At 55.2% G+C, this 25,842-nt stretch overlaps 2 protein-coding genes across 7 annotated transcripts in view; one reads left to right on the top strand and one right to left on the bottom strand.

Moving 5' to 3' along the window:
• The window catches only part of LOC102697592 (voltage-gated potassium channel KCNC1), a 59,470-nt gene extending 56,974 nt beyond the window's left edge, over positions 1-2,496 (bottom strand). For 4 of the 6 annotated variants that reach the window (XM_069181465.1, XM_069181462.1, XM_069181461.1 and 1 more), the window contains exon 1: positions 604-2,495. In XM_069181465.1, coding sequence (XP_069037566.1) covers positions 604-1,173 — 570 coding nt within the window. In that variant the 5' untranslated portion in view covers positions 1,174-2,495. Of the gene's footprint in view, positions 1-603 lie in introns of all 6 variants that reach the window. The other 2 variants (XM_069181463.1, XM_069181460.1) reach the window with 1 other exon arrangement.
• A 4,647-nt stretch (positions 2,497-7,143) lies between these two features.
• On the top strand, positions 7,144-24,741 carry LOC107075834 (tetraspanin-32-like). The gene is made up of 8 exons (XM_069181709.1): positions 7,144-7,390; positions 8,642-8,756; positions 10,857-10,954; positions 12,473-12,547; positions 15,419-15,520; positions 16,647-16,736; positions 19,455-19,538; positions 21,603-24,741. The coding sequence occupies exons 1-8, from the start codon at positions 7,325-7,327 to the stop codon at positions 21,708-21,710; spliced, it is 738 nt and encodes a 245-aa protein (XP_069037810.1). The 5' UTR covers positions 7,144-7,324; the 3' UTR covers positions 21,711-24,741.
• Positions 24,742-25,842: the final 1,101 nt, after the last annotated feature.

The following is a 25,842-nucleotide window of genomic DNA, read 5'->3' on the forward strand; positions in this document are numbered from 1 at the left end:
AGTGAGGAGGGCGGCGGGGGGGGACCCCGAGCGCGCGCGCGCGCGAGCTCAGGGACGCGAGCCTCCCCGGAAGGCACGCGCTGGGCTGGCGGGCTGAGAAACATGGGTACGGAGGACAAGATCGCCCCTGCGAGCGCGAAGCAACCCCCCTGCTGCCCGAGCCGGCGAGGCGCGGACGCTGGAGAGACACTCGTCGCGGGAGCCACCTTGTGCACCTGTGGGCTCAGGAGCGGCTCGCCTGGGCGCCGAGCTCAATATCACCTCAAGGTTAGGGGGGGTCCGAGAGGCTGTACCGGCGATACAGCCCCGCTCCTCCCCTGCGCAGGGGTCGCACACACAGACACGGCACGGCGTGGCAGCGCCGGGCCCCCCTCTTCCACGCGAGCCCGCGCGCCCAGTCGTGACCACGCGTGCACAGCCCCGAACCTGCTGGCCCACGCGCCGACACCACGGCCACCACCTCCGTGTCGGTCCCCCTGTCCTCCCCCAAGGCAGTCCCTGCTCTCAGCGCGCACGCACGCACACACACACACACACCGGCCCGACAAAACTCGACCCGGCGTCTTGCAAGCTCACGCGGCCGCCCGAGCCCGGCTCACTCACCCGTGCATATTTCGAGGAGTAGGGGTCTTCGAACAGAGCCCACACGCGTCGCTGCCAGCGCCGCCACAGGCCCCCCGACTTGGCGTCCGGAGAGTCCCCCAGCGCCAGCCTCTTCGTCATCTCCAGCTCGTCCTCGCCGTCCCCAGAGTCCCCCAGGCCGTCCCCGTCCGCGTCCTCGCCCCCCAGGTCCGGCGCGCCGCCCCCGAAGCTGTCCAGCGCCTCCTCGGCGTCCCGGTGCTGCCGGTAGGTCATCCAGCAGCAGGGCTCCACGTCCGTCTCGTCGATGCCCCAGAAGGCCAGCTCCTCCTCGTACAGCGGGCCGCACACGTCGGCCGGGCAGTGCAGCTTGCCCGTGCGGTAGTAGTTGAGGATGTGGGCGAAGACGCCCGGATGGCGGTCGAAGAAGAACTCGTCGCTGCGCGGGTCGTAGTCGAAGTGGCTGTGGGCGTCGGGCTCCGCGAGCCAGGCCAGCCGCGTGCCGGGCAGGGTGCGCAGCGTGCTGCGGTAGGTCTGGTGCCTAGTGCCCCCGACGTTGATCACGATGCGGTCGCTCTCGTCCCCCTGGCCCATGGCGGCCCCCTCTAGGCATGTCGCGAGCCAGACCCGGGCATGTAGAAGGCGGCGCGCGCTGGGGGGGGCGGCGGCGGCGGCGGCGGGGGGGGCGCGGCGGCTCCTCTCGCGCGGCACATGTGCGCCGGCCGGGGCAGAAGGGAGTGAAGGTGAGGCGGGAGGCGGGGCAGGGGAGGAAGCGAGAGACAGAGGGAGGGGTGGGGGGGAACGAGAAAGGTTTGAAAGTTTGGGTTGTTTCTTCTCTTACAAAATGCTACCGGGGCTCAGCGCGCAGGGATCGCGGCGAAAGCGCCTCTTCCCCGCTGAGGCGCCGAGTCGCAGGAGAGCCCAGCGACAGCAGGCAGCGAGAGAGAGGGGGGTGGGGAGAGATAGGAGAAGGAGAAAGGAAGGAATCGATCCGGTGCAATCCCACAGAAGGAGACGAAAAAAACCCCCAAAAAACACCCCCGAATTCATCAACGCAGAATTCCAGCCATCATTCCGCCGGAAGAAAAAAAAAAACCCCAAACACGCACGCACACCTTCAAAAACAAAACTTGAAGGAAAAACAGCGCCGAGACGGTGCTCCTCTGGTCCGAGAAGGGGCCAGCGGTGCGGACCCCAGCCCCTGGCCGGCCGCCCGCCGGGGATCGTCCGCGGTGCTGAACGGACAGCGCCTCCGTCTCCCCCTCTGCCCGTGCTCTGTCCTCGGCGGTCGGAGGCAGCGCCGGCCGGCTACGCGAGGACCTGCGGCATCGATCGGCGCCGGGTGACTGGATGTGCCGAGCCCGATCGATCACCCGCGAGCCGGTGGTGCGAACCCCAAGACCTGCGGTTCCCGAGCAGGTCCGCGCTCCGAGTCATGAGCGCAGCCCCGCTGCCGCCGAGCGCTGGCTGGTGCCTTCCTTCTCTCACACCATGCAGCAACAGCAAACAACAAAAAAAAAAAACGGTGTTTGGAGTAAAATCAGCGACAGAGGCAGGAGGAGGGGTCGGGGTTTCAAATCGGCACCCCTGCGCTCCGCGACCCCAGCCACCTCCAAAAAAGAAAAATTCGGTGGGCAGCTCCGTGCCGTGCCCTGTCGCTCGGAGGTCGCACACACACACGCCCACCCAGAGGCGTCGCAGGCGGAGGGTGGCGGCGGCGGTCCGGCGCTCGTACGGAGGCGACTCGGCTCGGCTCGGCTCGGCTCGCTGTGGGTCTCTCTCCCGCTCCTCTCGCGCGGATCCCGGGGCTGGCAAGCAAGGCGCCGCGCGCGGCAGCGTGCTCGGCTCTCGTCAGTCCTGCAGAGGCGCAGCGCAGCCTCCAGACTCCTCGCCGGCGCGCAGGCGCACTTCGCTCGGCTCCGGAGGGAGGGTGGGGGAGCTTGGGGTGGCGGTGAAGGACGTATCCCCGGGTCCTAGCGCCGCCGGCCCGCTCCGCGCACATGTGGCGCCCTTCAGGGCTTCATCATAACAATACAAAGAGACCCCCGGACCTGCCATCATAGCTGGGAGATGGATTGTAACTCGATTTCTCCTTGCATGATAGTAACTTTAACGAGTGTGCTGAATTTGTCAAAGTACAAAACCTCCTCTCCGTCCCTTTTAGCAACAGGCTGCTCCAGTTACGTTGTTCAAGGGAACGTTTCCGCAGGTCTTTCCTCCCGGCGGCTGTCAGGGTGTATAACGCTGCCCTAGGCTAGGACTGTTAGCCCTTCATTTGCTCCTCTATGGACGGCATTTTGCTCTATTGTACTTTTTGGACACTCAATCTGTATAAACCTATGCACATTTTGCACATCTTCTGTTGTTTTTACAGTGACTATGATCATCATATTTTGCACACACCTATGTATTTATTTTTATTTATTTTGTATAATTTGTCGTCTATCCTGATGTCTGTTTTTTTGCTGGTCTTGGGCTGGACTGCTGTAACACATCAATTTCCCTTTGGGGTCAATAAAGTCTTATCTATCTAACTAGGTTGGTAGGGTTCAATCCATTTTTTTTTCTCTTATTAATTGTAAAAAAAAGAGCTTTTAAGGTGTTGCACCAGATTTTCAGATCCGGCCTCCTAAGGTTTAGGCATTTTACAGTGCTGATCTTCCAGGAGCAAAAATATAACATGTATAGGGTCACAAAAGCACGCAGTGTCTCTCTATGGACCTGCCTTCAGTCAGTCTGGACAAACTGTTTACTTCCCTTTATATTCCACATCCACGCTGTCACGATACGCATGATGTATTCAAATGAATTGAAACATTTCCTGTGAAGTACCCAGAAGAGATCAGCAAAAACAGGTCAGATCTAATAACAGAGGGCCAATTATCGATGAGCAACAGATAATCATTAAAATTGCCTTCAGAGAAGGGAAGGCCTCTGATGCTTCTGCTGACTCCTACCTAATTAAAATCAATTAATAAACCATTCCAGGGCCCCTGCGTGGGAAAGTACAGGTCATCCAGAGCTGGACTGAGGAATCTGCATGGGAGAGACCGTATTAAAAGAGCTCAATCATGCAAACTGCCCCCAACCTGCATCTGTTACTGCAGGGACGAGCTTCAGAGAGGAAATGATCTTTTTCAGGATCGTTCATCAGCCGGCTCTTTCTCCCTCTGGACTGTTATCCGGGCGGAGTGAGCCGTGCTTTTCACACAGTGCCTGTATCGGCCCCGGGTCCCAGGGTCTGGGAGTGTAGCACGAAGCCGACAGGTTGGATCGAGCTGAAAATGAATGGTTGAAGAGGTGCTGTTTCCCCATTCTTGAAAATGGACTCTATAGGGCTCATCCCCAGAGCACAGTTCCTCAGCTGTGTTCCAGTGAGTGTGTCTCTTCCTGTCTGTTCTAGTGAGAGTGTCTCATCCTGTCTGTTCCAGTGAGTGTGTCTCGTCCTGTCTGTTCCAGTGAGTGTGTCTCATCCTGTCTGTTCCAGTGAGTGTGTCTCTTCCTGTCTGTTCCAGTAAGAGTGTCTCTTCCTGTCTGTTCCAGTGAAAGTGTCTCGTCCTGTTCCAGTGAGAGTGTCTGGTCCTGTTCCAGTGAAAGTGTCTCATCCCGAGAAACACCCTGGGATTTTTAATGATCACAGAGAGTCAGGACCTCGGTTTTACAGTATAGTGTCCCCGTCACTATACTGGGGCATCAGGACCCACACAGACCACAGGGTGAACACCCCCCTACTGGCCCCACTAACACCTCTTCCAGCAGCAGCCTCAGCTTTCCCAGGAGTCTCCCATCCAGGTACTGACCAGGCTCACACTGCTGAGCTCCAGTGCTGAGTGGATTATCAGCTGGGAGCTGCAGGGTGATGTGGCTGCAGGCTGCACCACTTAGGGAACCTTATGACCCTTTAACACACATGAGCCTGGACAGGCAGAGAAAATCACATTACAGTGTAAATAAATGGGTTGTGTTGGAAATCGGCTATCCGTGTTTAGCCCGTTATGGATTTTCTTACTTTCTAGCAAGGTATTAATGATCCAAAGTGTCCATTAAGCTCCCATTTACAATAAATCGCATGTCACCCGTCTTTCACAAAGACAGTCCGGAGGAAATCAATATCACTGACCAGCCCTTCACTGGATCTGATCGATGGGCAGGAATGGTGAGCCGGGGAGCAGCCAGCAGTGATGTAAGAAGTCAGCTCACCCATCAGCTCAGCTGGAGGGAGCCAGCGGGACACGGGACACACGTCCACGAGGGCCGTGAGACCTCGTGGCTTAAGAAGCGCATCTGTACCAGGGCGACCACGGGAGTCGTGCTGAGCCTGCCGGGTACAGGTGTAGACTTCAGCATCCCTGCAGTTTGCACCGAACGGGCTGACGGACTGGGATCTGTGTCGGGTCTTGTAGGAGACCCTGTGCGATGTGGTAAGAGCTGGAGGAGACAGGAGGCGTGGTGAAAGGGAACACACAGGGGTTTAATAGTGCACAAAATAATAGTGACAGTCCGTGAGACAGTGAGTGGGGGAGACAAGGAATAGCATCCAAATCCAAACAGGTCAAAGGCAGGTCAGGGCCCAGTCCGAGGGTCCAGCGGTGAGTGATCCATCCTGGGACAAGACAAGGTTAAAACCCCCAGGAGGGGAGAACACATGGACAGACAAAACACGAGGTCCAGGGGTGACAGGGTGAGACCCTCCAGACCCCGGGCTCAGGGAGCGGGAGGTGTGGGGGACACCTGTGCCCCCAGGAGACAGACGGAGGGTTTCCTGGTGCCAGGCAGGCCTCGTGACATCCTGACCCTAATGATGAGCCCCGAGGACTGGAGGAGCTGGTCTTTAAATAATATAGACAAGAGGGCACACCTGGGGAGCTTAACCACAAGGACAATAATGGGAGCTGTGGAGCGCCCTCTAGGGAGGGATGTCGGGCGTGACACGGACAGGCTCACAGTCCAACCCTGACCTTTTCAAATCAGATCAACCCCTGGGCATCAGGGCCAGCCAGCTTTTTCATGCTGCAGCTTTTCCCTCAATTTTTAGCAGCAATGAGCGCCGGCCCGCGTTCTTACAGAAACACAGAGGCACCGGCAGTCTCCTTTCAGTGAAGCCTCCTCGCTTCCTGACCCGCGGGGCCGAGAACAGTCGGATCGCGGTGCCGACGTGCAGCAGACGCCCCGCCCGTGGGAGCTGTTACGTGCCGGTTATTGACACGGGATTCCGCCCTGAAATGACAGTGTTACAGAGGGACGCGCAAAGCTGAGGCCAGGCCGCCCCCTAGCGGCGCCCGGGCGCGTCGCAACGTCTCGGCGGGCGCCTTCGTTTCCATAGCAACAGCAGCAGCACCGGCGGCCGTTCGGGAACACCTGCACGCACGGGCTTCGCGTGAGCGCACTGCTCTTAGCGAGGTGTGTGTGTGTGTGGCGAGAGGGGGGGTCTCACCAAGACCTCTCTGCTTCGGAGACGGGACCGGCTGAGCTCGTCTTATTCAGTGCTCATGTGACGAAGTGTTCACCACAAATCACATGTAACCCGCCATTCACGGAGACCGGGGTCCGGGCTTAATTCCGACCTGCCGGTGCCCGCCGCACTGCACACAACCCACGATCAGGCGGCGTCTCGGCTGCACAGATCGGGGTTCGCGATAGCGCGCTGCTCAGTCGTGCCACACGGTCTGACGAGCACCGTTCACGCAGAAGAACTTCCTACCAGACTAACTCACCGCTTCCAAACAGCCCGCCTTCGTGTAGCAGCGTGCGTAGGTAAAGGTTTATTCCCTGCTGAAAAGAGACGAAAGAAAACACAACGTTTCGGCCGTGGAGCCTTCTTCGGGTCTGAAGGCTCCACAGCCGAAACATTTCGTTTTCTTTCTTCTCCTTTCAGCAGGGAATAAACCTTTACTCGTTCCTTTGCTTCCGGTAACAGATTCCGGTAACGGCCCCCCCGCGTCAGACGAGTGAACGTCTAAACCGGCCGCTGTGTGAGAGAGCCCGGCGCCGAACTAGCAGAAGTTAAAAAGACCCCGACGAACCCCAGAGAAAGCAGTCATTGCATTCAGAGGCAGAGCGCCCGGGCTTGCGGTGGGTGCCCGCGGGGGTGTCGGTGGGTGAGGTACCGGCTGCCGGACCTCGGACCCCCGGGGTACCTCTCTTCCGCTGTGCCGCCAAGTCACGTGTCCGCCAGGCCAAGGGGCACCCCGAGGCGCGAGGGTGACGGGGCGCCCTCAAGAGATCGTCAAATCTCTATTCCGTCGCTGTGTTTTTGAAAAGCTTAAATTATGGACCCAATTCTATTCCCTTGCACCCTTCTGCGTGAGTCTCGATCAGCAGAGGATCTCGACAGAGATAATACGACCAGCGACGTCGTGTTTTATTTTATTTCATCCTATTTTTTTAACAAACGGGGTTCTGAAAACGTTCCAAATCCCCCAACCGACACTGAACCACGAAGGACACATTATCTTAAACGAGCTGTCAGCAGCGGGGGCCCGCTCCGCCCTCTTTAAATAGCTGCAACTCGTAAAAATAAACCGGCTTCTGCAGAGATGTGACCTGAATAAGGAAGGTTAGCGTAAGGCCGCCACCCCGCGGCCGCCCGAGGAACTGCAGGCGGCTTGGGCGGGGCAGGAGAACTCGACAGGTGGCGCGCTCGACGTCTCCACTGCGTTTCCCAAACCCACCCGAGCCGGAGGCAGGACTGCCTGTGCTTGTGAGCCGCTTCACCCTCCCAAACCGCCGCGAGCGAGCCGGCACAATGGAACAGCAAGGCTACACGAGGATCATCAAACTCCAGATCCTGATCCACAGCTGTCTGATTCTGGTAAGCAACTTCGTAGCGCCGGCTGGAAACTTTGCTGAAGTTTGAAGCGTGCGCTCCTGACACGTTTTAGATCTGTTATTATCGTTACTGCTGTATTAAAACTCGGAGACAGCGGATCTTGTGCGCTCTCACGTTTGGTTGTATCAGATGTGTGACGCGAGGCGTTTCTTTTCTGAACAAGCCGTCGTGTTAAGTTATAACCGGTGCTTTCTTGCAGCCGGGGTTTCTAGAGCAAGCGTGCAGTTGGGCGGGTGGGGGTTAGTTATTAAAACATCAAACTGTTTCTCCCGTGGTGACCAAGCCCCCACGTCTCCCGCGAAAGCGAACCTCTCGCAGAGCAGCTGGGAAGAGCAGGTCAGGAGAGACCGGGGAGCAGGCGGCTCCACACACAAGCACAGAGGAAAGGAATTCAGTTCGTGAAGAAAAGTCGGGCTGCATTCGAATGCTTCCATGTTGGATCAGGAAGCTAGTGCTGTATCTCACAGGAGTGTCTTAGTCAGTTTACGTGTGTGTGTACAAAATGGAACAAGTACTAATAATAATAAAAAAAACTATTTTATATAGCGCCTTTAAAGGTGACTTCTCAAAGTGCCTGACAGAATGACAACAACAATAAAAAAACGCAGAAGATGTGTACGATGAGAACTCACAGTGAGAGGAGACAGCAGGTGGGGGTTCTGAATACAGCAGGAGCAGAGGGGTGACGAACAGAACCAGTGAAGTAAAGGCTCTTCTACAAAAGAAGGTTTGAGTCTGGATCTGAAGGAGTTGAGAGAAGGAGACCCTCTGATATCCTTGGGGAGAGAGTTCCAGAGTTTTGGGGCGCAGCAGGAGAAGCCCTGTCACCCCTAGAGTGTAGACGGGCTTGGGGGACAGACAGGAGACCAGAGTCAGAGGAGCGAAGGCTGAGAGGTGGGGAGTGGGGCGATAAGAGCTCAGACAGGAAAAGGTTTATTCCCCGCTGAAAAGAGAAGCAAAGAAACACAACGTTTCAGGTGTCACACCTGAAGAAGGCTCCACGGCTGAAACACTGTTTCTTGTCAGCAGGGAACAAACCTTTACCTGTTCCTTTGCAGCCCGTGCCTGCTGACGCGGCCCCCTACTCGAACTAGATCCGAAATGGCAGTTTTGTGCTCAATAACGGCGAACAGGAAGGGGGGGTTTTACAGGGGAGGTTTCGGGAAGGTGGTGTAAATGTCACCGAAGGCGAGACTCAGGAGGTGACTCTGCCCCTCTGGGCCGTGTCTGCAGTTACTGGGGCTGGCGGTGCTGGTGCTGGTCGTGTGGACCGGCAGGGATGGGAGATTCGTCGCCTTGCAGGACAGCGGCCCAGCAGGCAGCAGATACAGCGCGTTCCCCCACGCGGGTAAGTGGAGCCGCTGTCGTTGAGTGTGAAGCCAGTGCATGCAGGGACAGCACGTCTCTCGCACGTCTCCACAGTGCGAGCCACACAGACTCACTCATCTCCTAGGCCGTGTCCCAGCTGTCCACCTGAGCTCTTCCTCCAGGTCCGCGCTTCTGTGACTGCATGCACAAGCGTGCACTTGAAGAGCACGAGGATTCAAAGAGCAGCGATTTAAACAGGGTCACGGGACCCCCTCGTGAAACGGCACTGGTTCCACAGCTCACAATGCTGTACGTTGTCGCTGCCTCAGGTCATTTTGAGAAGAATTCGTCATTCTCCCCTCCCAGTTGAGGAAATTGAATGTCATCTCGCCTGCCCCTGCGCAAAAGTAGTGAGACATCGTGTTCGTTCATAGTGAGCTGCTCGACTCAAAACGGGCGCCGTAAACTAAGGAGAGCTGGGCGATACGGCTCTCTGTTTGTTCAAACCTTCGTACTACTTGATACATTTCATCACGTCTGTCCCAGCACAAAAATGACATTACGAGGAGCACAGCACATTCATTCAAAGTAAACTAAATACGGTAAACTTGGCAAAACCTCACAACGTTATACTGTTAAATACGTGTGCTATTCAATATTCCGTGTACAAAACACACTGCAGGTAAACGGAGGTTCATCAGTCGAAAGGAGGTGACAAAATAAAAGCTTTATGTGAAAACTTCATACCTAGAATACATGCAGTATGAATCTAATGTAACCTGAGGACATTTTGCTTTTACATGAAATATTATAGGCAACTTCCCTCCGCTGTAAACGTGCCTTAACCCCAGACCCGGGATTATAGGGTCCTGCTGGCGGGGCGTCCACTGCCGCCCCCATGTGGCGACCGGCGTTACTGCAGGAGGCGCCGTGCCAGTTCCGTCAACTCTGCGCTCACACCCAGGGATTATAACTCCCTCAGCCCGCTTCTGAGAGGGCGCTAATTCGAGCTGCGCAAAGTCAAAAGGGCTGTGAGAAACTCCAGAGATGGAGGCGGCAGCGGGTTGATCTTCCCGAATTGCCCCTCTTCTGGCACACGCCGAGACCCCCCCCTGTAGGAGCGGCCGCTGACGGAGCTGCAGAGCGAGAGGGCCGGCCGGCCCTGATAAGCCCGCACCGCTGTCAGCTGTCAGCCTGCGGTGTCCTGGCAGAGGCGGTGCTGAGCGTCGCCCCCGCAGATAGCGGCCACACAGGAACCCACAGCCCCCTGATGGGGGACTCCGGCCGGTGACAGACACACGGGCGGAGGAGAAGGCGCTATTTTAGGCTCGCCGCTGCTGCCCTGACCTCCGAGATAACACCGGGAGCGGTTCGGAGGATGACAGAGAAACGGCTCGGATACCAACTGAACATTTCACTCAGGGTTCCCTCCAGGAAACGTCCCGACAGCCCCGGGCTGAGGAAACATCCGTTTCTGTGTTACTTCATAGCAAGGCACGCTCGAGATGCACACATCGACGGGGTCTGGGTGTTTGCTGCCAGACTGTGGGTCAAGAAGGGTGTTGGTCCCAGACCACGAACAGGAGAACCGTCTGTCGAGACTGGGAAACTGCTGATGCAGCACCTGTCCAGAAACAATTCCAGACCAGCAAGCCTGCGTGCCGGTTGCCGGAGAGTGTTAATTAATGATGCACGTACGTGCACATGGGATAAGGTGTGTGTGTAATCTGGGGTGCACGGTGTGCACAAGTGCAATGAAACGCTTATTAAAAAAACGTGATCCAGCGTCCACAAGCGCTTGTCGGTCATAAGGAATTGCTGAAAGAGCAAACTGGATACAGAAAGCCCACAGTACAAAGCAGACAAAGACACACAGACGAGGAGCCTTCTCTGGGGCCATGTTGATGACTTATTGGTCGCCCACTTACGAAAAGACCTCACTGCTGTGGGGTAATTCAGAGAAAGGCAACCGGATACATCCCGGGGCTACGAGAATGTCCTGAACTAACAGGTAGAAGGAACAGAGACTCTGTGGTCTCTGAGCAGGCTGTAGTGTACGTTGCCGCCCCCGTGTGGTGGTACCTTGAATTGCACTGCCCTTTACTGTAACCCCGCTGCATCGCCGTCTCTCACTCCGCAGTGCTGTGTGTGGGATCGCCTCTGGGGGCTCTGCTCTTGGCAGTGGCGGCGCTGTGCTCCCTGGGAGTGTACAGGGAATCGGAGGGGCTGCTGGGAATGGTGAGTACCCTGGTGTGACACGTTTCGGCTTACGATCACGAAGGGCAACGAGCGCGTTCTCCGTTCTGCAGTTCTCCGACTCGCCACCAGATGGAGGTGTTGGATAGTTTCAGTCCATTTTTTCCCCCAATGAGGTTTTTTTGTTTTGTTTGCACTGTGGCCATGTTTCAAAATGTTTGACTTTAACGACGTTTTCAGTGGTTCACGAGATAAACAGGGGTTTTACAGAGACGAGGAAGACGAGACAGAAGGAGGCAGGGGGGATCCTCTCTTTCACAACACTGGGGAGTGCAGGGCCGTGGTGTGTGGCGATGGACGGGACATATCAATCATTTATAGAGTGGAAGGCGCTGTGTTCAGCCACTCACTCCTTGACGAATGCCGTCACCCCCCTCCCTTCCTCCCTTCCTCCTCATCTCCAGGATACATCACTCCCTGCCAGCCAGCCCTCTCAGGATGAGTCATGGTCTGTCTCCAGGGAAGTGAGCAGGAGCTCCTCAGCTCCATCCTGCCTCCACTCTCTGCACTGTGCAGGCCTGGCTGGGAGGCTCCTACTCCACAGACAGCTGCAATCCACTGCTGGTTTTCCCATCTTCCAGCCCCTGCACCAGCCAGTGCTAATGAGGCTGAAGCTCCAGATATTTCACCTGCTTGTCAACACAAGGTTGCTGTGCTCAGACTGTTGCTGTGCAATATCTGTCCCTCTGTCGCCTCTAGACTGGCAGCAACGACAGGAGCTGTAACCATAGGGATGTGCTGTCTATGGGAGACAAGTGTAAAAGGTGCAATTCGTATATAAACCTCCCGCAGTCCCGTCTGGGGCAGGTGCTTGTCAAGCTAGCAGGAGCCGATAAGGGGGGACCCTCATTCCTACCGGGGGACCCCCGGTGTCACTTCAAGAGAGGGAGGTGGTTTCACAGGGAGGCTGAGCTGTCAGGGCAGAGAGTGGAGGAAGGAGCTGATGTTTCTAACAGCTGTGGAAGTGTGTGTGTGTGTTCAAGTTCACGTTTATTGTCATTACACTCATATACATGGTATATGGTATAACGAAATGCTATTTAGCTAGCTCTCGGACATAAGTAGTACAAAGAGAAAAAAACCAACAACAACAACAACAACAATACAATTGTGTAGCAAAAGAAAGACAGAGACAACAGGCAGTGTGCAAAAAACAACAACAGACGATGTGCAAAAAAACAACAACAGGCAATGTGCAAAAAACAACAACAGGCAATGTGCAAAACAACAAAAAGGTAACAGGTTATGTGCAAAAATATGCATCAACAGAATAAAATAAAGGGATAGAAATGATGGGGAGTGAGCTTTTGACATGTGTGGTAGAGGGAGATTTTCAACGTGTGTTTGGGTTTTTGGTAAGAAAGAAAGGAAGAAGGCACTGTGAGGTTCAGATCATAGGTGAGAGTGAGAGTGAGAGAGGCTGGGAATTTCACAGTGTGTGTGTGGAGACCCAGCCCCGCGGGGTTAGCGCTGACACGCCTCTCTCCTGTCCGCGCTCAGGGGGTGGTGTGTCTCGGGGTGCTGGTCTGCGGCTCGGCGCAGGGGGCGGCGTGGAGACAGGCGCGGGGTATGGAGGTGAGTGCTCCGTGTTCTTCTCCCTCTCTCTCCCTCTCTCTGTCCGCTCACGAAGAAGGGTGGAAACCTCTCACTGTGCCCCGGGCCGTGCTGGGATCTGTTAGACCTCATCGCCCCCAAGCGCTGGAAGTAAGGCACCAGCAGGGGGCGCCACTGGGACTTTCACCGGCTTTGGGGATCAGCGTGTGACCCCCTCCCTCCTCCTCTCGCCCGGCGGACACGCAGAGCCCTGGGCCAGAGATGCAGAACTCCCCCTGTCGTCTCTGCATGAGAGCGAGGTAGTTGTGCTTCGCCTCCTGTGGCTCTCAGTCAGACGACGACGGCTCTTTCTCCTCGTCGCCCCCTCGCCCGCGGCAGGCAGGAAACCAGCGCGCTCCTCTCTGAGTCTTTCAGAGGAGGAGGTCGTAAGGAGCTGGGCTGCAGCTCGATTGCTGAGGAGCCTTGCGAGACAGCTCTCCTAATTGATGGGCCTCTGTGGAGCACAGCTAATGCAGCAAGTGCCTTTTCCCCTCTAAATCATTCCCTCCTCCCTCCTCCCTCCCCCCTCCTGCCTTTCCCCTTTTCCGGGCCTCTGTGAAGGTCGGGCCCTGTTCTGTTTGCACATTCTGAGCAGCACCGGGCCGCAGACCGGCCTTCTGAGCAGCACCGGGCCACAGACCGGCCTTCTGAGCAGCACCGGGCCGCAGACCCGTGTTCTGAGCAGCACCGGGCCGCAGACCGGCCTTCTGAGCAGCACCGGGCCGCAGACTCTTGTTGTGAGCAGCACCGGGCCACAGACTGGCCTTCTGAGCAGCACCGGGCCGCAGACCCGTGTTCTGAGCAGCACCGGGCCACAGACTGGCCTTCTGAGCAGCACCGGGCCGCAGACTCGTGTTCTGAGCAGCACCGGGCCACAGACTGGCCTTCTGAGCAGCACCGGGCCGCAGACTCGTGTTCTGAGCAGCACCGGGCCACAGACTGGCCTTCTGAGCAGCACCGGGCCCGCAGACCCGTGTTCTGAGCAGCACCGGGCCACAGACCGGCCTTCTGAGCAGCACCGGGCCGCAGACTCGTGTTGTGAGCAGCACCGGGCCACAGACCGGCCTTCTGAGCAGCACCGGGCCGCAGACTCGTGTTGTGAGCAGCACCGGGCCACAGACCGGCCTTCTGAGCAGCACCGGGCCGCAGACTCTTGTTGTGAGCAGCACCGGGCCACAGACTGGCCTTCTGAGCAGCACCGGGCCGCAGACCCGTGTTCTGAGCAGCACCGGGCCGCAGACCCGTGTTCTGAGCAGCACCGGGCCACAGACTGGCCTTCTGAGCAGCACCGGGCCGCAGACTCGTGTTCTGAGCAGCACCGGGCCACAGACTGGCCTTCTGAGCAGCACCGGGCCGCAGACTCGTTTTCTGAGCAGCACCAGGTCACAGACCGGCCTTCTGAGCAGCACCGGGCCGCAGACTCGTGTTCTGAGCAGCCCCGGGCCACAGACCGGCCTTCTGAGCAGCACCGGGCCGCAGACTCGTGTTGTGAGCAGCACCGGGCCACAGACCGGCCTTCTGAGCAGCACCGGGCCGCAGACTCGTGTTGTGAGCAGCACCGGGCCACAGACCGGCCTTCTGAGCAGCACCGGGCCGCAGACTCGTGTTGTGAGCAGCACCGGGCCGCAGACTCGTTTTCTGAGCAGCACCAGGCCACAGACCGGCCTTCTGAGCAGCACCGGGCCGCAGACTGGCCTTCTGAGCAGCACCGGACCACAGACCCGTGTTCGGAGCAGCACCGGGTCACAGACTGGCCTTCTGAGCAGCACCGGGCCACAGACCCGTGTTCGGAGCAGCACCGACCTGCAGACCCGTGTTCGGAGCAGCACCGGGCCGCAGACCCCTATTCTGAGCAGCACCGGGCCTGCAGACCCATATTCTGAGCAGCACCGGGCCACAAACCCATATTGGGAGCAGCACCAGGCTGCAGACCCGTGTTCGGAGCAGCACTGGGCTGATCATGCCCAGCAGGATCACTCCCAGGAAGCCCTGGCTGCTTCGCGCCGTCAAAGCGTGAGACAGCTCTGGCCCAAACCAGCTGTTGTCCCAGCAGATGCAGGCAGGACTGAACTCCAGGAAACCCTGGTGGGCCGTTCTATTCCTGCCTCCTGCACACCTACTTCAAACCTCCGAATCGTTTGTTTTGTTCATAAAAAGGACCGCAAAGAAAATCTGCGAAATCCCGTCCTATGGACAATCCTTTGGGTCCATCTCCCTCGGTCGACTCCTGAACCGCTGTCTGGAGTCTGGGCCTGTCCTGCAGGGCTGTGGAAAACAGACTCGTCTCCACCAGCGCGTTCAGGGCTTCAGTCTTTGTTGTGTCTTTGGCTACTCTTTTGGTTTTCACCTGCTCATGAATTAACAGTGTTTCAGAGGAGCCACACTTTGCCACGGAGGGCCTGCTCATTATTAAGGTGACTGGAATCGAGGCCACTCAGCCCCTGTAGCCTGCCTGGTAGTAAGCAGGTAATTGATCCCAAGACCTCACCCAGCTGTCTCTTGGAAGAAGCCAGGTTATTGGCCTCCACAACAAGGCTGGGCAGCTTGTCCCAGACTCCCAGAGCTCCTGGTGTTCGGAACTGCTTCCTGTTCTCGGTTTTAAATGCACTTTCTCGTTGTTTGCACTTTCACAAGCGCACGTGCTCGTGGCCTGACCACTCTTACTGCCTGCGGTCGCCCTGCTCTGCTCTGCTTTCTGAAGATGTGGAAACGGGTCTCGCTCTTGCCCTGCCGTGCTGTCCCGCTTTCTGGGGCGCACCCGCAGTGACCCCCCCGTAAGGGCGTGGACAGATTGGCCCCCTGTCGGCCCCCTGTGATCCGGCTCTGATCTCTCTCCATCTCTCCGCGCTGCAGGTGGAGTCGGCTGCCAAGGACATCTATGACCGGCTGTGTCATGACTTCGCTGTGAACCAGACCGCCCAGGTCAAGGAACACCTGGCTGCCATCCACTCTGCGGTGATCAGATAGCTGTCTCCCTTTCTCCCTGTCTGTCTCCCTGCCCATCTGTCTCCCTCTCTCCCTGCCTGTCTCCCTGCCCCTCTGTCTGCCTCTCTCCCTGTCTGTCTCCCTGCCCATCTGTCTCCCTCTCTCCCTGCCTGTCTCCCTGCCCGTCTGTCTCCCTCTCTCCCTGCCTGTCTCCCTGCCCGTCTGTCTCCCTCTCTCCCTGCCTGTCTCCCTGCCCGTCTGTCTCCCTCTCTCCCTGCCTGTCTCCCTGCCCGTCTGTCTCCCTCTCTCCCTGCCTGTCTCCCTGCCCGTCTGTCTCCCTCTCTCCCTGCCTGTCTCCCTGCCTGCCTGTCTCCCTCTCTCCCTGTCTGTCTCCCTGCCTGCCTGTCTCCCTCTCTCCCTGTCTGTCTCCCTGCCTGCCTGTCTCCCTCTCTCCCTGTCTGTCTCCCTGCCCGTCTGTCTCCCTCTCTCCCTGTCTGTCTCCCTGCCCGTCTGTCTCCCTCTCTCCCTGTCTGTCTCCCTGCCTGCCTGTCTCCCTCTCTCCCTGTCTGTCTCCCTGCCTGCCTGTCTCCCTCTCTCCCTGTCTGTCTCCCTGCCCGTCTGTCTCCCTCTCTCCCTGTCTGTCTCCCTGCCTGTCTGTCTCCCTCTCTCCCTGCCTGTCTCCCTGCCTGTCTGTCTCCCTCTCTCCCTGTCTGTCTCTCTGCCTGTCTGTCTGCCTAGCTGGCAGAATGGTTTGTGTCAGTCTGTCTCCCTGTCTCCTCATATGTCTCCCTTTCTCCCGGTCAATCTGTCAATCTGCCTGCCTGCCTGCCTGCCTGCCTGCCTGCCTGCCTAGCTGGCCCCCTGGTGTGTGTCTGTGTGCTGTCCTCTCTCTCTCCTCATGTCCGTGTGGTTTGTGTCTTCAGTCTCTGCAGGCAGCTCGCCAGCTAGGGACGGTTCCCAGCAGAGTGCCTTTCTCCCTCCTGCACACTTTCCCCCCATTTTACCAGAGACTCCCATCCCAAATCAAGAGTGTAAAAAGGACAGATTATTGCAGCTCTTAAAAGTTTTTTTAAATGCTTCTGGGACAAAGATCCCAGAGTCATCTGAGACCGCCCTATGTGCATGAGGGCGATCCTGAGCTGTCCTGGTTTTACAGTTTTCCTGCTGTGGCAGAGATCTTCCCACCCTGCACGGCCAGAGACTGGAGGAGGTCACGTGCTCAGCTGACATGCGAGCGCACAAAGAGGTATGGACATACTGTACTGCGCTACAGTGCATACATGCTGTACAGCACCTACATACCGTACATACATGCATATATAGAGTACATATAAACAGCTCATACATGCATACATTCAGCACATACCTGCATATACAGTATACAGCACAAACACTACATGTATACATACATATGTACAGCACATACATACATACAGCCATACATACATGCATATGTACAGCACATACACTATGTACAGCACAAACATGCATACATACAGCCATACATACAGCACATAGATGCATACATACAGCACATACATGCATACATACAGCACATACATATATATGTACAGCACATACACTATGTAAAGGACATAGATGCATACATACAGCCATACATACATGCATACATACAGCACATACATGTATATGTACAGCACATACACTGTGTACAGCACATAGATGCATACATACAACATAAACATACATTCAGACATAAGGAAAAAGAGGATGAATATCAGTTGCCAAAAGAAGGTGCTGTGATTGGAGGCGAATGGGACTGCCGATCCGGGAAGAGAAAAACGTTCCTTATTCAGACGTGGGGAATCACCTTTCCCATATCTGTTCACTTCCAAAGCACAGAGCGGGGGACCCAGCCCTGACACAGTCCCAGCTGGGAGTCAGGATAGCAGAGACTCCCGGGCTAAGGCTGGCTCGGCATGAGATCGCCCACAAGTCCTCCTGTCTGGGACGATCCTCCCACACCAGACTGAGCGTTCCTGCATTCTCTCGAGAGCGCCGAAGCTTACAGGCTCCCGATACCACAAATCACCCACTGGGCATTTTATTACCACTCCCTGGCCTCCACTTGGCACATCTCAATTAGCCTGGTAATCAATGAGCCATCCCAAAATAGAGAGTAGAAATAGTAACCAGAAATTCCCCATTTAAACAGAGGGCAGTGCTTAAACAGTGTCCATTGATTTTGGAGGGAATAGATAGGAGTCCCCCTCGCTTTCCTCTCTCACCCATGCCCTGGTCCCTGTGTGACCCTCGAATCCTTCCTGCCCCACCCAGTTCTTTGCTCCTTCCCGGTCTCTTCATCTCCGGTCTCCTCTTGCACGCTCTCTGAGGACCGATCCCACTCCTCTCTGATACCGCAGAACAGCTGCTGTCAGCTGGAAGCACTTCTCCGAGATGGATACCTATTGGCTCGTAAATGGATCTGCCCCCCCCCAGGGGGGGGTGGGGGTGGGGGAGCACGAGAGTGTTGATTGCTCTTCCAGTCAGCGCTGCCCACTGGGACCACCTCCTGGTTGTAATGAAAGAGATAACAGGACAGGAGAGGAAAAGGGGGACACCGTTGGGCGGTCAGTGTTTCCACAGTGCTTTAGGTAACCTGTCAGGGCTTCCTGATTCCTGCCTACCAGAGGGAGACATTAGGCCATCATGTCATGTCATTTGCCAAACCACTTTATACCACACAGTGTCGGGGGAAGCCAGATCCTACCTGGCAAGCAACAGCGCAAGGCAGGGTACACCCTGGAAGGGACGCCAGTCCATCGCAGGGCAAGTGCAAGCCAATCATACATGGGGACAGTTTGGAGGCCGTGGTAAAGGCCGAGGGGGGAAAATTTGGCCTGGACACCGGGATAACTCCCTACTATTATCGGGAAACGCCAGGGGATCTTTAAGGACCACTGAGAGTCAGGACCTCGGTTTAACGTCTCATCCAAAAGATGGCACCCACTACTGTACAGTGTCCCCGCCACCATAGCAGGGCATTAGGATCCACACAGACCGCAGAGTGGGTGCCACCTGTTGGTCCGTTAGTCCATCAGTTCTCAGGTCTCTTTCGTGTGTCAGTGGCTAATGCCTTGAACAGGAGGGGACAGGACAGGTCCAGCTGAGTAGGATCTCCTCCACAGGGCCTCGAACCTGAGGGATAAAAGCAGGGATCCCCAGTCCTGGTGCTGAAGGGCTGCAGGATGTCTAGGTCTCCAGGTCTCCACTACCAGGCAGCAGCTGAAGAGCTGGTCCAGTTCATTAGCTGAGCCAGGTCGTTCTGAGCCGAGCTGGCCTGAACCCCTGGGGACAAAGCAGTCCCCCCCAGGACCCGGACTGGGCACCCCTGATTCCGCCTGTCAGTCAACTTGTGTCTGCTGAGGTCCAAGCACCAGGAGCTGTTGAAGGACAGTAGAGTCCTGATTCTCTGATTTAAACGGAACCGATAGTATGTCAGATAATGTGGAAACTGAATAGACACAGATGAATAGAACTGCAGTATAAGTAGGAAATCTGGTTTATTAATCTACTGTAGATCAGAGCTTTCTCTTGAAGGATCGGACCTGTGATAGGCACGCCCTTATCCCCTTGCTGCGTGAAGCACAAGAACAGAGCTTCACTGACCTTTCCCTTTAATTTCTTCAGCGTTTTTCCCTGTCCCTCAGTTCTTCAGCTGAGCGCCACTTTTCTGTCTCGTTTCTCGTTTTGTCGCATTTCTCAAATAAAATTATATATACGAGCGCAAACGAGCGAGCGAGGCTACATCAATGGCAGTATTTGACGCACTGAGAATGGGACTGGGCAAAACATCATGCGTGCGCACGCTTACGGTACATAGCACGTATGTATACACAGTAGCGTGTTGATTGCTGTGGCAGATAATTTGAGACTGGACCACACGTTCTTCTGAGTCTCTAACAAAAGGCACTGCGCTGCCTTGTCCTCTCACCCCATCCAGGACTGCTTGCTGGCGATCGGACACTTCCTGCACAAACACCTGGATATCTGCTGGACGCTGATCCTGGCCACGGCCACAATCGCAGTGAGTGCCCCCCTCTCACTCTAGGCTCCCACTGCACGCCCCAGTTGCCCGATGCAGGTCTTTCAGGGTGCTGTTCCTTGCAAAGTGTCATCACTGCTCATGCCAGCAAGCAGTAGGTGGTAGTTCACCCATCTGGCTGCACAAACGAAACCCAGCACGAGCTCCTGGCCTGCAGACAAAGATAGGAAGCAGACAGCTGTGCAGTGGGGGTGCTGTGTCTGTGTCTCTCTTGACCTTTGTGTTTGTAAGCCTGCCCTCCTAGATGGAAATCAGTGAAGCTGCCTCTTCATTCATTCTGCACTGTTATACAACTGAGGAAGAGGGCTGCAGATTGAGTAAATACAAAGCAGATGAGAACGGAAAACGACTCTGCTGAAGGAAAGTGGCGAGCCCTGAGAAACGCGACCCCGGGCAATGGAATGTTTCGGAATGAGCGCGGGAGGAAGGGGTTTCCTCTGGGAGTGACAGCGGGGACGCCCTGCCCACGTGACGCCGGAGCAACCTTCTCCTCCGCTCCGCCAGGCCCTCGTGCTTCTGCTGTCGGATTTCCTCGTACGCTGGGCGTACGGGCTCGTCTATCTTCCACTGCTCCTCGCTCCCCCTGAGGACCCACCCATAGAGCAGTGTGGGCACCTGCCGCGGGTCTGGCGTGGCGCTCACCGATAACTCAGCGAGGGCAGCCACTGCCCTGGTGGCCACCAGCCCCACCGCGTCGGCCGCCTCTTGGGCAGTCTGTCACGGGAGCCGGTCCTGACTCCCGGGAGATGCGTAGTAAAGACCCCTACGCGGGTGGTATAATCGGGAAGGGGCTGGAGAAGAGGGAGGACACGGCGCGGGTCAGGACGCGAAGACAGACTGGGGGGGCGGTGACGGCACTGGTCCGGTACTCGGGGGAGGGGGGGCGTAGCGAGAGAGTCCAGGAGGAAGTCCAACAAGGGGAATCGGGGCGCAGTTTGGGGGATCCATCCAGACAAACACGGGGAACAGGGATCCAGGAACTGAGAAGGTTAAAAACCGTAACGGAGCCAGGCATTCCGAGCCCCGGACTCAGGACACCTGGGGAAGAGGCCTTCTTCTAAGCCAGTGGACAGGCGGGCCTTCAGACGTCCGTCTTCCAATACTGAGCCCAGAACAGCAGAGAATAGCACAGTAGAAAAGGTAACGAGACACAGGTGTGGGAACTTAAACTAACCAGAATACAAAAGGGTAGGAGCGCCCTCTAGAGGAGGGAAGATGATCGCGACGCAGTCATGTGCCACTGGATGAGGCATCTCAGCCACACATGGCTGCAGAGCCCAGACGAGGAGCCGTGAAGCCAGGACCCTCCTGGCAGGGTGGCCAGTATCCTGGGAGGCTGGCCGACAGTGGCAGTGGGCCCATGTTGACTGTTAAAGGGGAACCGCAGTCCCAATTTCTCAGACCGATGTTTCAGTCTCAGTAACATAATCAATTCATTGACTTTTTTAGAAAAGAAAATGGCAAATTTCAAATGAAGCATAAAATGGGGAACTTTGTGAAAGCACTGTAAGTCGCCACGTCGTCCAAACTCCCTCGCATCCGAGTTCATGATGTGAGGCGGCCCTTCCTGCTCACTAGTCCCTGTCATGCCTGATGTTCTGTGATGTACGAGCGAAGGAGTGCAGGTTGTGCAGCAGACATTTCACTGCAGAGATGTTCCACCATGATCTGCAGGCAGAGTTCACAAGCAGTATTTGTCAGCAAAACCGTCTCGAAATTGAGAGCAATATTTCTATGGGATTAAAAGAGATGGGCTCACAAGCCTGCTTGTTTACAGTGCAATAGGGCTGCTTCACCTCACCAGAAGTTTTGTTGCCTCGTTCTGAATGGCACTGCGCATACCTGGAAGCTTGGTTTATTTTGTGATGTAAATGGAAGGTTGTAGACGTGTTAATTGTGGTTTGAAATGCGCTCACCCATACTGTTTCTTTCTATCCCCAAAATACAAACATAGCGTGGGAGTTCCTCTTTAGAGTGACTAAGCTACAGATGCCTGATGTTGTTACTGCCTCAAATTCTTTCAGCACGTTTTCCTTTCCTTTCCAGCTCAGCGGCCTGTTCCTGACCTCCTCCCTCTATTTCTCCGTGAGACTGGCCGAATCTTGGAACAGGAAAGGGAAATATACGCTGGCAGGGTGTACGGACAGCATGTGAATCACCGTGTGCACACACCACACCCACATGCCACACACGCATGAAGAGACAGCCGCACACACACACGTCACATGCACACAGGTGCACACAGGTGCACACTCGCACGCGCACAGACGCACAAATGCCACGTGCACACAAATGCACACTTGCACGCGCATACACGCACACCCCCGAGGACACGCACGCGCACTTGCACGCACACATGCCGCACGCACGCACGCCACACGCACACAAAGACGCACGCGCTCCACACACGCATGAAGATGTGTGCGCGCGCACAAACACACGCACCACACCACATGCACAGAGACGCACGCCCACACACCACACAGGCATGTACCCCTACTCCCGCAGAGCTGCCTCTGACCTGCAGCCCTTCCTGAGAACTGGAGAGAAAGTCCTGCCTCTGTCCCAGCTCTCCCCACTGGGGTGTCACTGTGAACGGTGAACACTGGGACACAATGTTAGGACCCAGAATAAGGGGAGCCCTGGTTTAGTTGTCAAATATACAGTATAACTAGTCCATCATGGGCAAATGAATCGACGGTATGTCAGATCAAAGCTTACTGGACCACTTGACACCTCTTGTATGGCTCTAAGGCAACAAAGATTTCACAGCCCACTTTGTGCTACTAGTTGGGTTTTGCGAAATCTAGCATGAAGTTGAGGTTACGATGAAGAATTCAGATAATCAAAGGTGTGTTTCACATGTTTAACAATTGATTCACGGTGCCTGGCCGTGACTGCGATCGAAGCACCTTTCTGGGTAAGCGCTGTTTCGCTGACTTTGAAGACAGGAGGTTAAGTTACTTAATTCCCCACCCTTCTATAGCGCTTTTCTGGACACCCCACTCAGAGCTCTTTACAGGTCATGGGGATCCCCTCCACCCCCCCAGTGTGCAGCCCCACCTGGATGATGCTCCAGTCCTCTCACACACACCAGCTCTCAGTGGGGAGGAGAGCAGAGTGATGAAGCCAGTTCAGAGATGGGGGTTATTAGGAGGCCATGACTGGTAAAGGCCAGGGGGAAATTTGGCTGGGGTTACACCCCTACTCTTCTCGAGAAACGCCCTGGGATTGTTAATGACCACAGAGAGTCAGGACCTCAGTTTTACATCTTATCTGAAGGATAGTGTAGTAGTAATAGTAATAGTGTAGTGTCCCCGTCACCATACTAGGGCATGAGGACCCACACAGACCGCAGGGTGAGCGCCCCCTACTGGCCCCACTAACACCTCTTCCAGCAGCAACCTTAGCTTTCCCAGGAGGTCTCCCATCCAGGTACTGACCAGGCTCACACTGCTGAGCTCCAGGGGGGCTACCAGGAGGGACCTGCAGGGCGATTACACTTTCAGCCATCAATCGAGTTCCACTTGTTTGCCCAAACGGAGCAGGGAGTCTGGGACAAGCTCCCCAGCCAGGTGCTTAAAGCCGATCCCCCGGACGTACTCAAGAAACGACAGGACGATATTGCCGGATGACTTAACTAGTGCAGGACGGATGGACAGAATCGCCTCTTCGCGTCGTAAGCGATCTTCTGTTCTCGTGCAAGGGCAAAGAGGTTTTTGTCTAGATTCACTGGTAACCCAGTTCTCCAGCAGAGTTGTTTCTTTTCCAAGGCCTGAATCTCTCTCTCTTTCTCTTTCTCTTTTTCCATCTCCAGTCAGCTGACTCACTCCTCCCCTTGAAACACAGTCCCCATCCTGCGCCAGAGCTACAGGGTGGTGTCAGCTTATTGCAGCAGTAATATACCGATTCCACCAATGGCTGGCCTAATTACTCTTCTGTGTCAGCTTGGCTTGCATCAGCAAGGCAGGCCAGTGTGGACTACAACATGCTAAGTGCGTGTCCTGGCCCCACAGGCCAGCTGAGATTTGTACAAACACTGATACTCTTAGCCTCCCTCCTTCTCCAGCTCTTATAATTTGGCAGAGAGTCCGTTTTGTGTTTAGTCTCATGCATGATAATGATGTCTAAGGAATCACTGGACTGTTGCAGCCATTTCTATATCACGCAGGGAAAGATGCAGAGACGTTCCACCAGGTGCACTGGAAAAATTCAGACGGGAGCAATTACATTAGAGCAGTTACAAACGAGGGGAAGCCATTTGGCTAATGATATCTAGTCTGGTCAGCGGTTGGCGGTTAATTGATTTGAAGATCTCATCCAGCGGTTTCCTGAGAGAATCCAAGATATTGGCTTCAGTCGCGAGGCCGGGCAGCTTGTTCCAGACTCCCACCACCCTTTGTGCAAAGACGTGCCTCTTGTTCTCTGTTTTCAAGGGAAGCTGTGGCCCCAGTTTCTCAGACCGGTTATTCAATCTTGGAAAAAAAATAGATTCGTTGATGGTTTCGGGAAAAAAAATGGACAAATTCTGACCAAAGAACAAAATCGTGAACGTTGCGAAAGTGCTGTAAGTGGCCGCGTTGTCGCCACGAGAATTGTGACATGAAGTGGCCCTTCCTGCTCACTAGTCCCTGTCATGACTGATGTACTGTGATGTACGAGTGAATAAGTGCAGGTTGTGCAGCAGACATTTCACCGCAGAGATGTTCCAACATGATCTGCAGGCAGAGTTCACAAGTACATAGTAGCAGCGAAACCATCTCGAAGTCAAGAGCAATATTTCTATTGGGTTAAAACAGATGGACTCACAAGCCCGCTTGTTTACAGTGTAATAATGTTGCATCACCTCACTGGACGTTTTGTTGCCTCACTCTGAATTGCAGAAAATGGCGCTGCGCACACCAGGAAATTTCATGTATTTTGTGATGTCAGTTGGAGATTTAACAAGTTACTGTGTACATTTTACTTTGTAAATGAGCCCTTCTCTTAGTGTCCTTTATTCAGGCAGCGGTATCTTATTTTACTTTCTGCTGTCCACAGCTGAGCTCAATGTTCTGACCTACCGTAGGTCTTATCAGTGCATTGTAGATGATATCTCCTGATTTAAATTCTATATTTAACTACTGTATACTGTGTATTGCAGCCTAACACTCTGATTGCTTTAATAAAAACAATTCTAATGAAAGATATAGCCGACATTCCTGTGTGGGAGATTTCAACATCTTAGACACAATCAGCTTCAATACTTTAATACGGGGCGGAGTGGTGGCTCTGTGGCTCAGGATCTACACCTGTGGCTGGGAGGTTGCTGGTTCAAATCCCGCAGCCGGCAGAGGAATCCTACTCCGTTGGGCCCCTGAGCAAGGCCCTTCAACCCAACTGCTCCAGGGGTGCTGTACAATGGCTGACCCTGCACTCTGACCCCAGGATCTCTCCCTGTCTGTGTGTCTCATGGAGAGCAAGCTGGGGTCTGCGAAAAGATAATTCCTAATGCAAGAAATTGTAAAGGGTTAATAAAGTGATGTTATTATTATTATTATTAATTATTATTATTATTATTATTATTATTACTTTACTCTGGGTCTCCACTAGAGGTTTCTACTTTTATTCCATTTATACTGTCATTTAGGAGTCTGTAAATCACCTGAATCCGATTCTGCAAACTGCAGCAGTTAAGCAGCCGATATGAAGAATGGTTGGAGACAATAATCCATCAGGCTCACCATCAGATCTAACTGGCTGGTTGTCAGGGCAACCTCCTCATTGACGCGGCCCCTCTCTACACCTCTCGAGAGCCGAGGGGCCACCTCATGTACCAGTACAGAGCTCACAAAACACAATGACCCCCCAGCAGCAGAGTCACCGTAGAATAGTTTCTGCATTGAGAAGAGGCAGAGCTCTGTGAGAGAACAGTGAAAACGGCCTGTCTTTTCCCACACTGATGCACTTTCTGCGCTGATTGTGTGACACTTGTGTGACGGATGCGCTGAGGGTCCAGTCCCGCGCAGGGAGAGTGTTAAATCTGGTGCTCCAAGCTTGAAGGTCCAGGAGAAGTATGCCCAGGGGTGGACCGGTAACTTGTTTGTTTGTTTTTCCTGGGTTCTGCCCTTTTTTAAAATGAAAGGCGCGCCTATCGCAGGCCTACAGTCTTGTACGGGCTCAGGATTTCCGATCTGATATCCCGAAAACGTTATCGCAGCCACGGAGCGGGGAACATGAAAATAAAGATGCGTTTGATAAACTCGCGGTCGTGGGTTGTTTGCTGCAGCTCGTCTCAGTACTGGGG

Source organism: Lepisosteus oculatus, chromosome 21, assembly GCF_040954835.1.
Source record: "Lepisosteus oculatus isolate fLepOcu1 chromosome 21, fLepOcu1.hap2, whole genome shotgun sequence".
NCBI classification, from domain to species: Eukaryota; Metazoa; Chordata; class Actinopteri; order Semionotiformes; family Lepisosteidae; genus Lepisosteus; species Lepisosteus oculatus.

Excerpts from the sequence above, each read along its gene's own strand:
- LOC107075834 (XM_069181709.1), top strand. The coding sequence starts at position 7,325 with ATGGAACAGCAAGGCTACACGAGGATCATCAAACTCCAGATCCTGATC. Across the intron at positions 16,737-19,454 it reads ACATGCGAGCGCACAAAGAG|GACTGCTTGCTGGCGATCGG; the intron begins GTATGGACATAC and ends CACCCCATCCAG. Across the intron at positions 19,539-21,602 it reads TGGCCACGGCCACAATCGCA|CTCAGCGGCCTGTTCCTGAC; the intron begins GTGAGTGCCCCC and ends TTTCCTTTCCAG.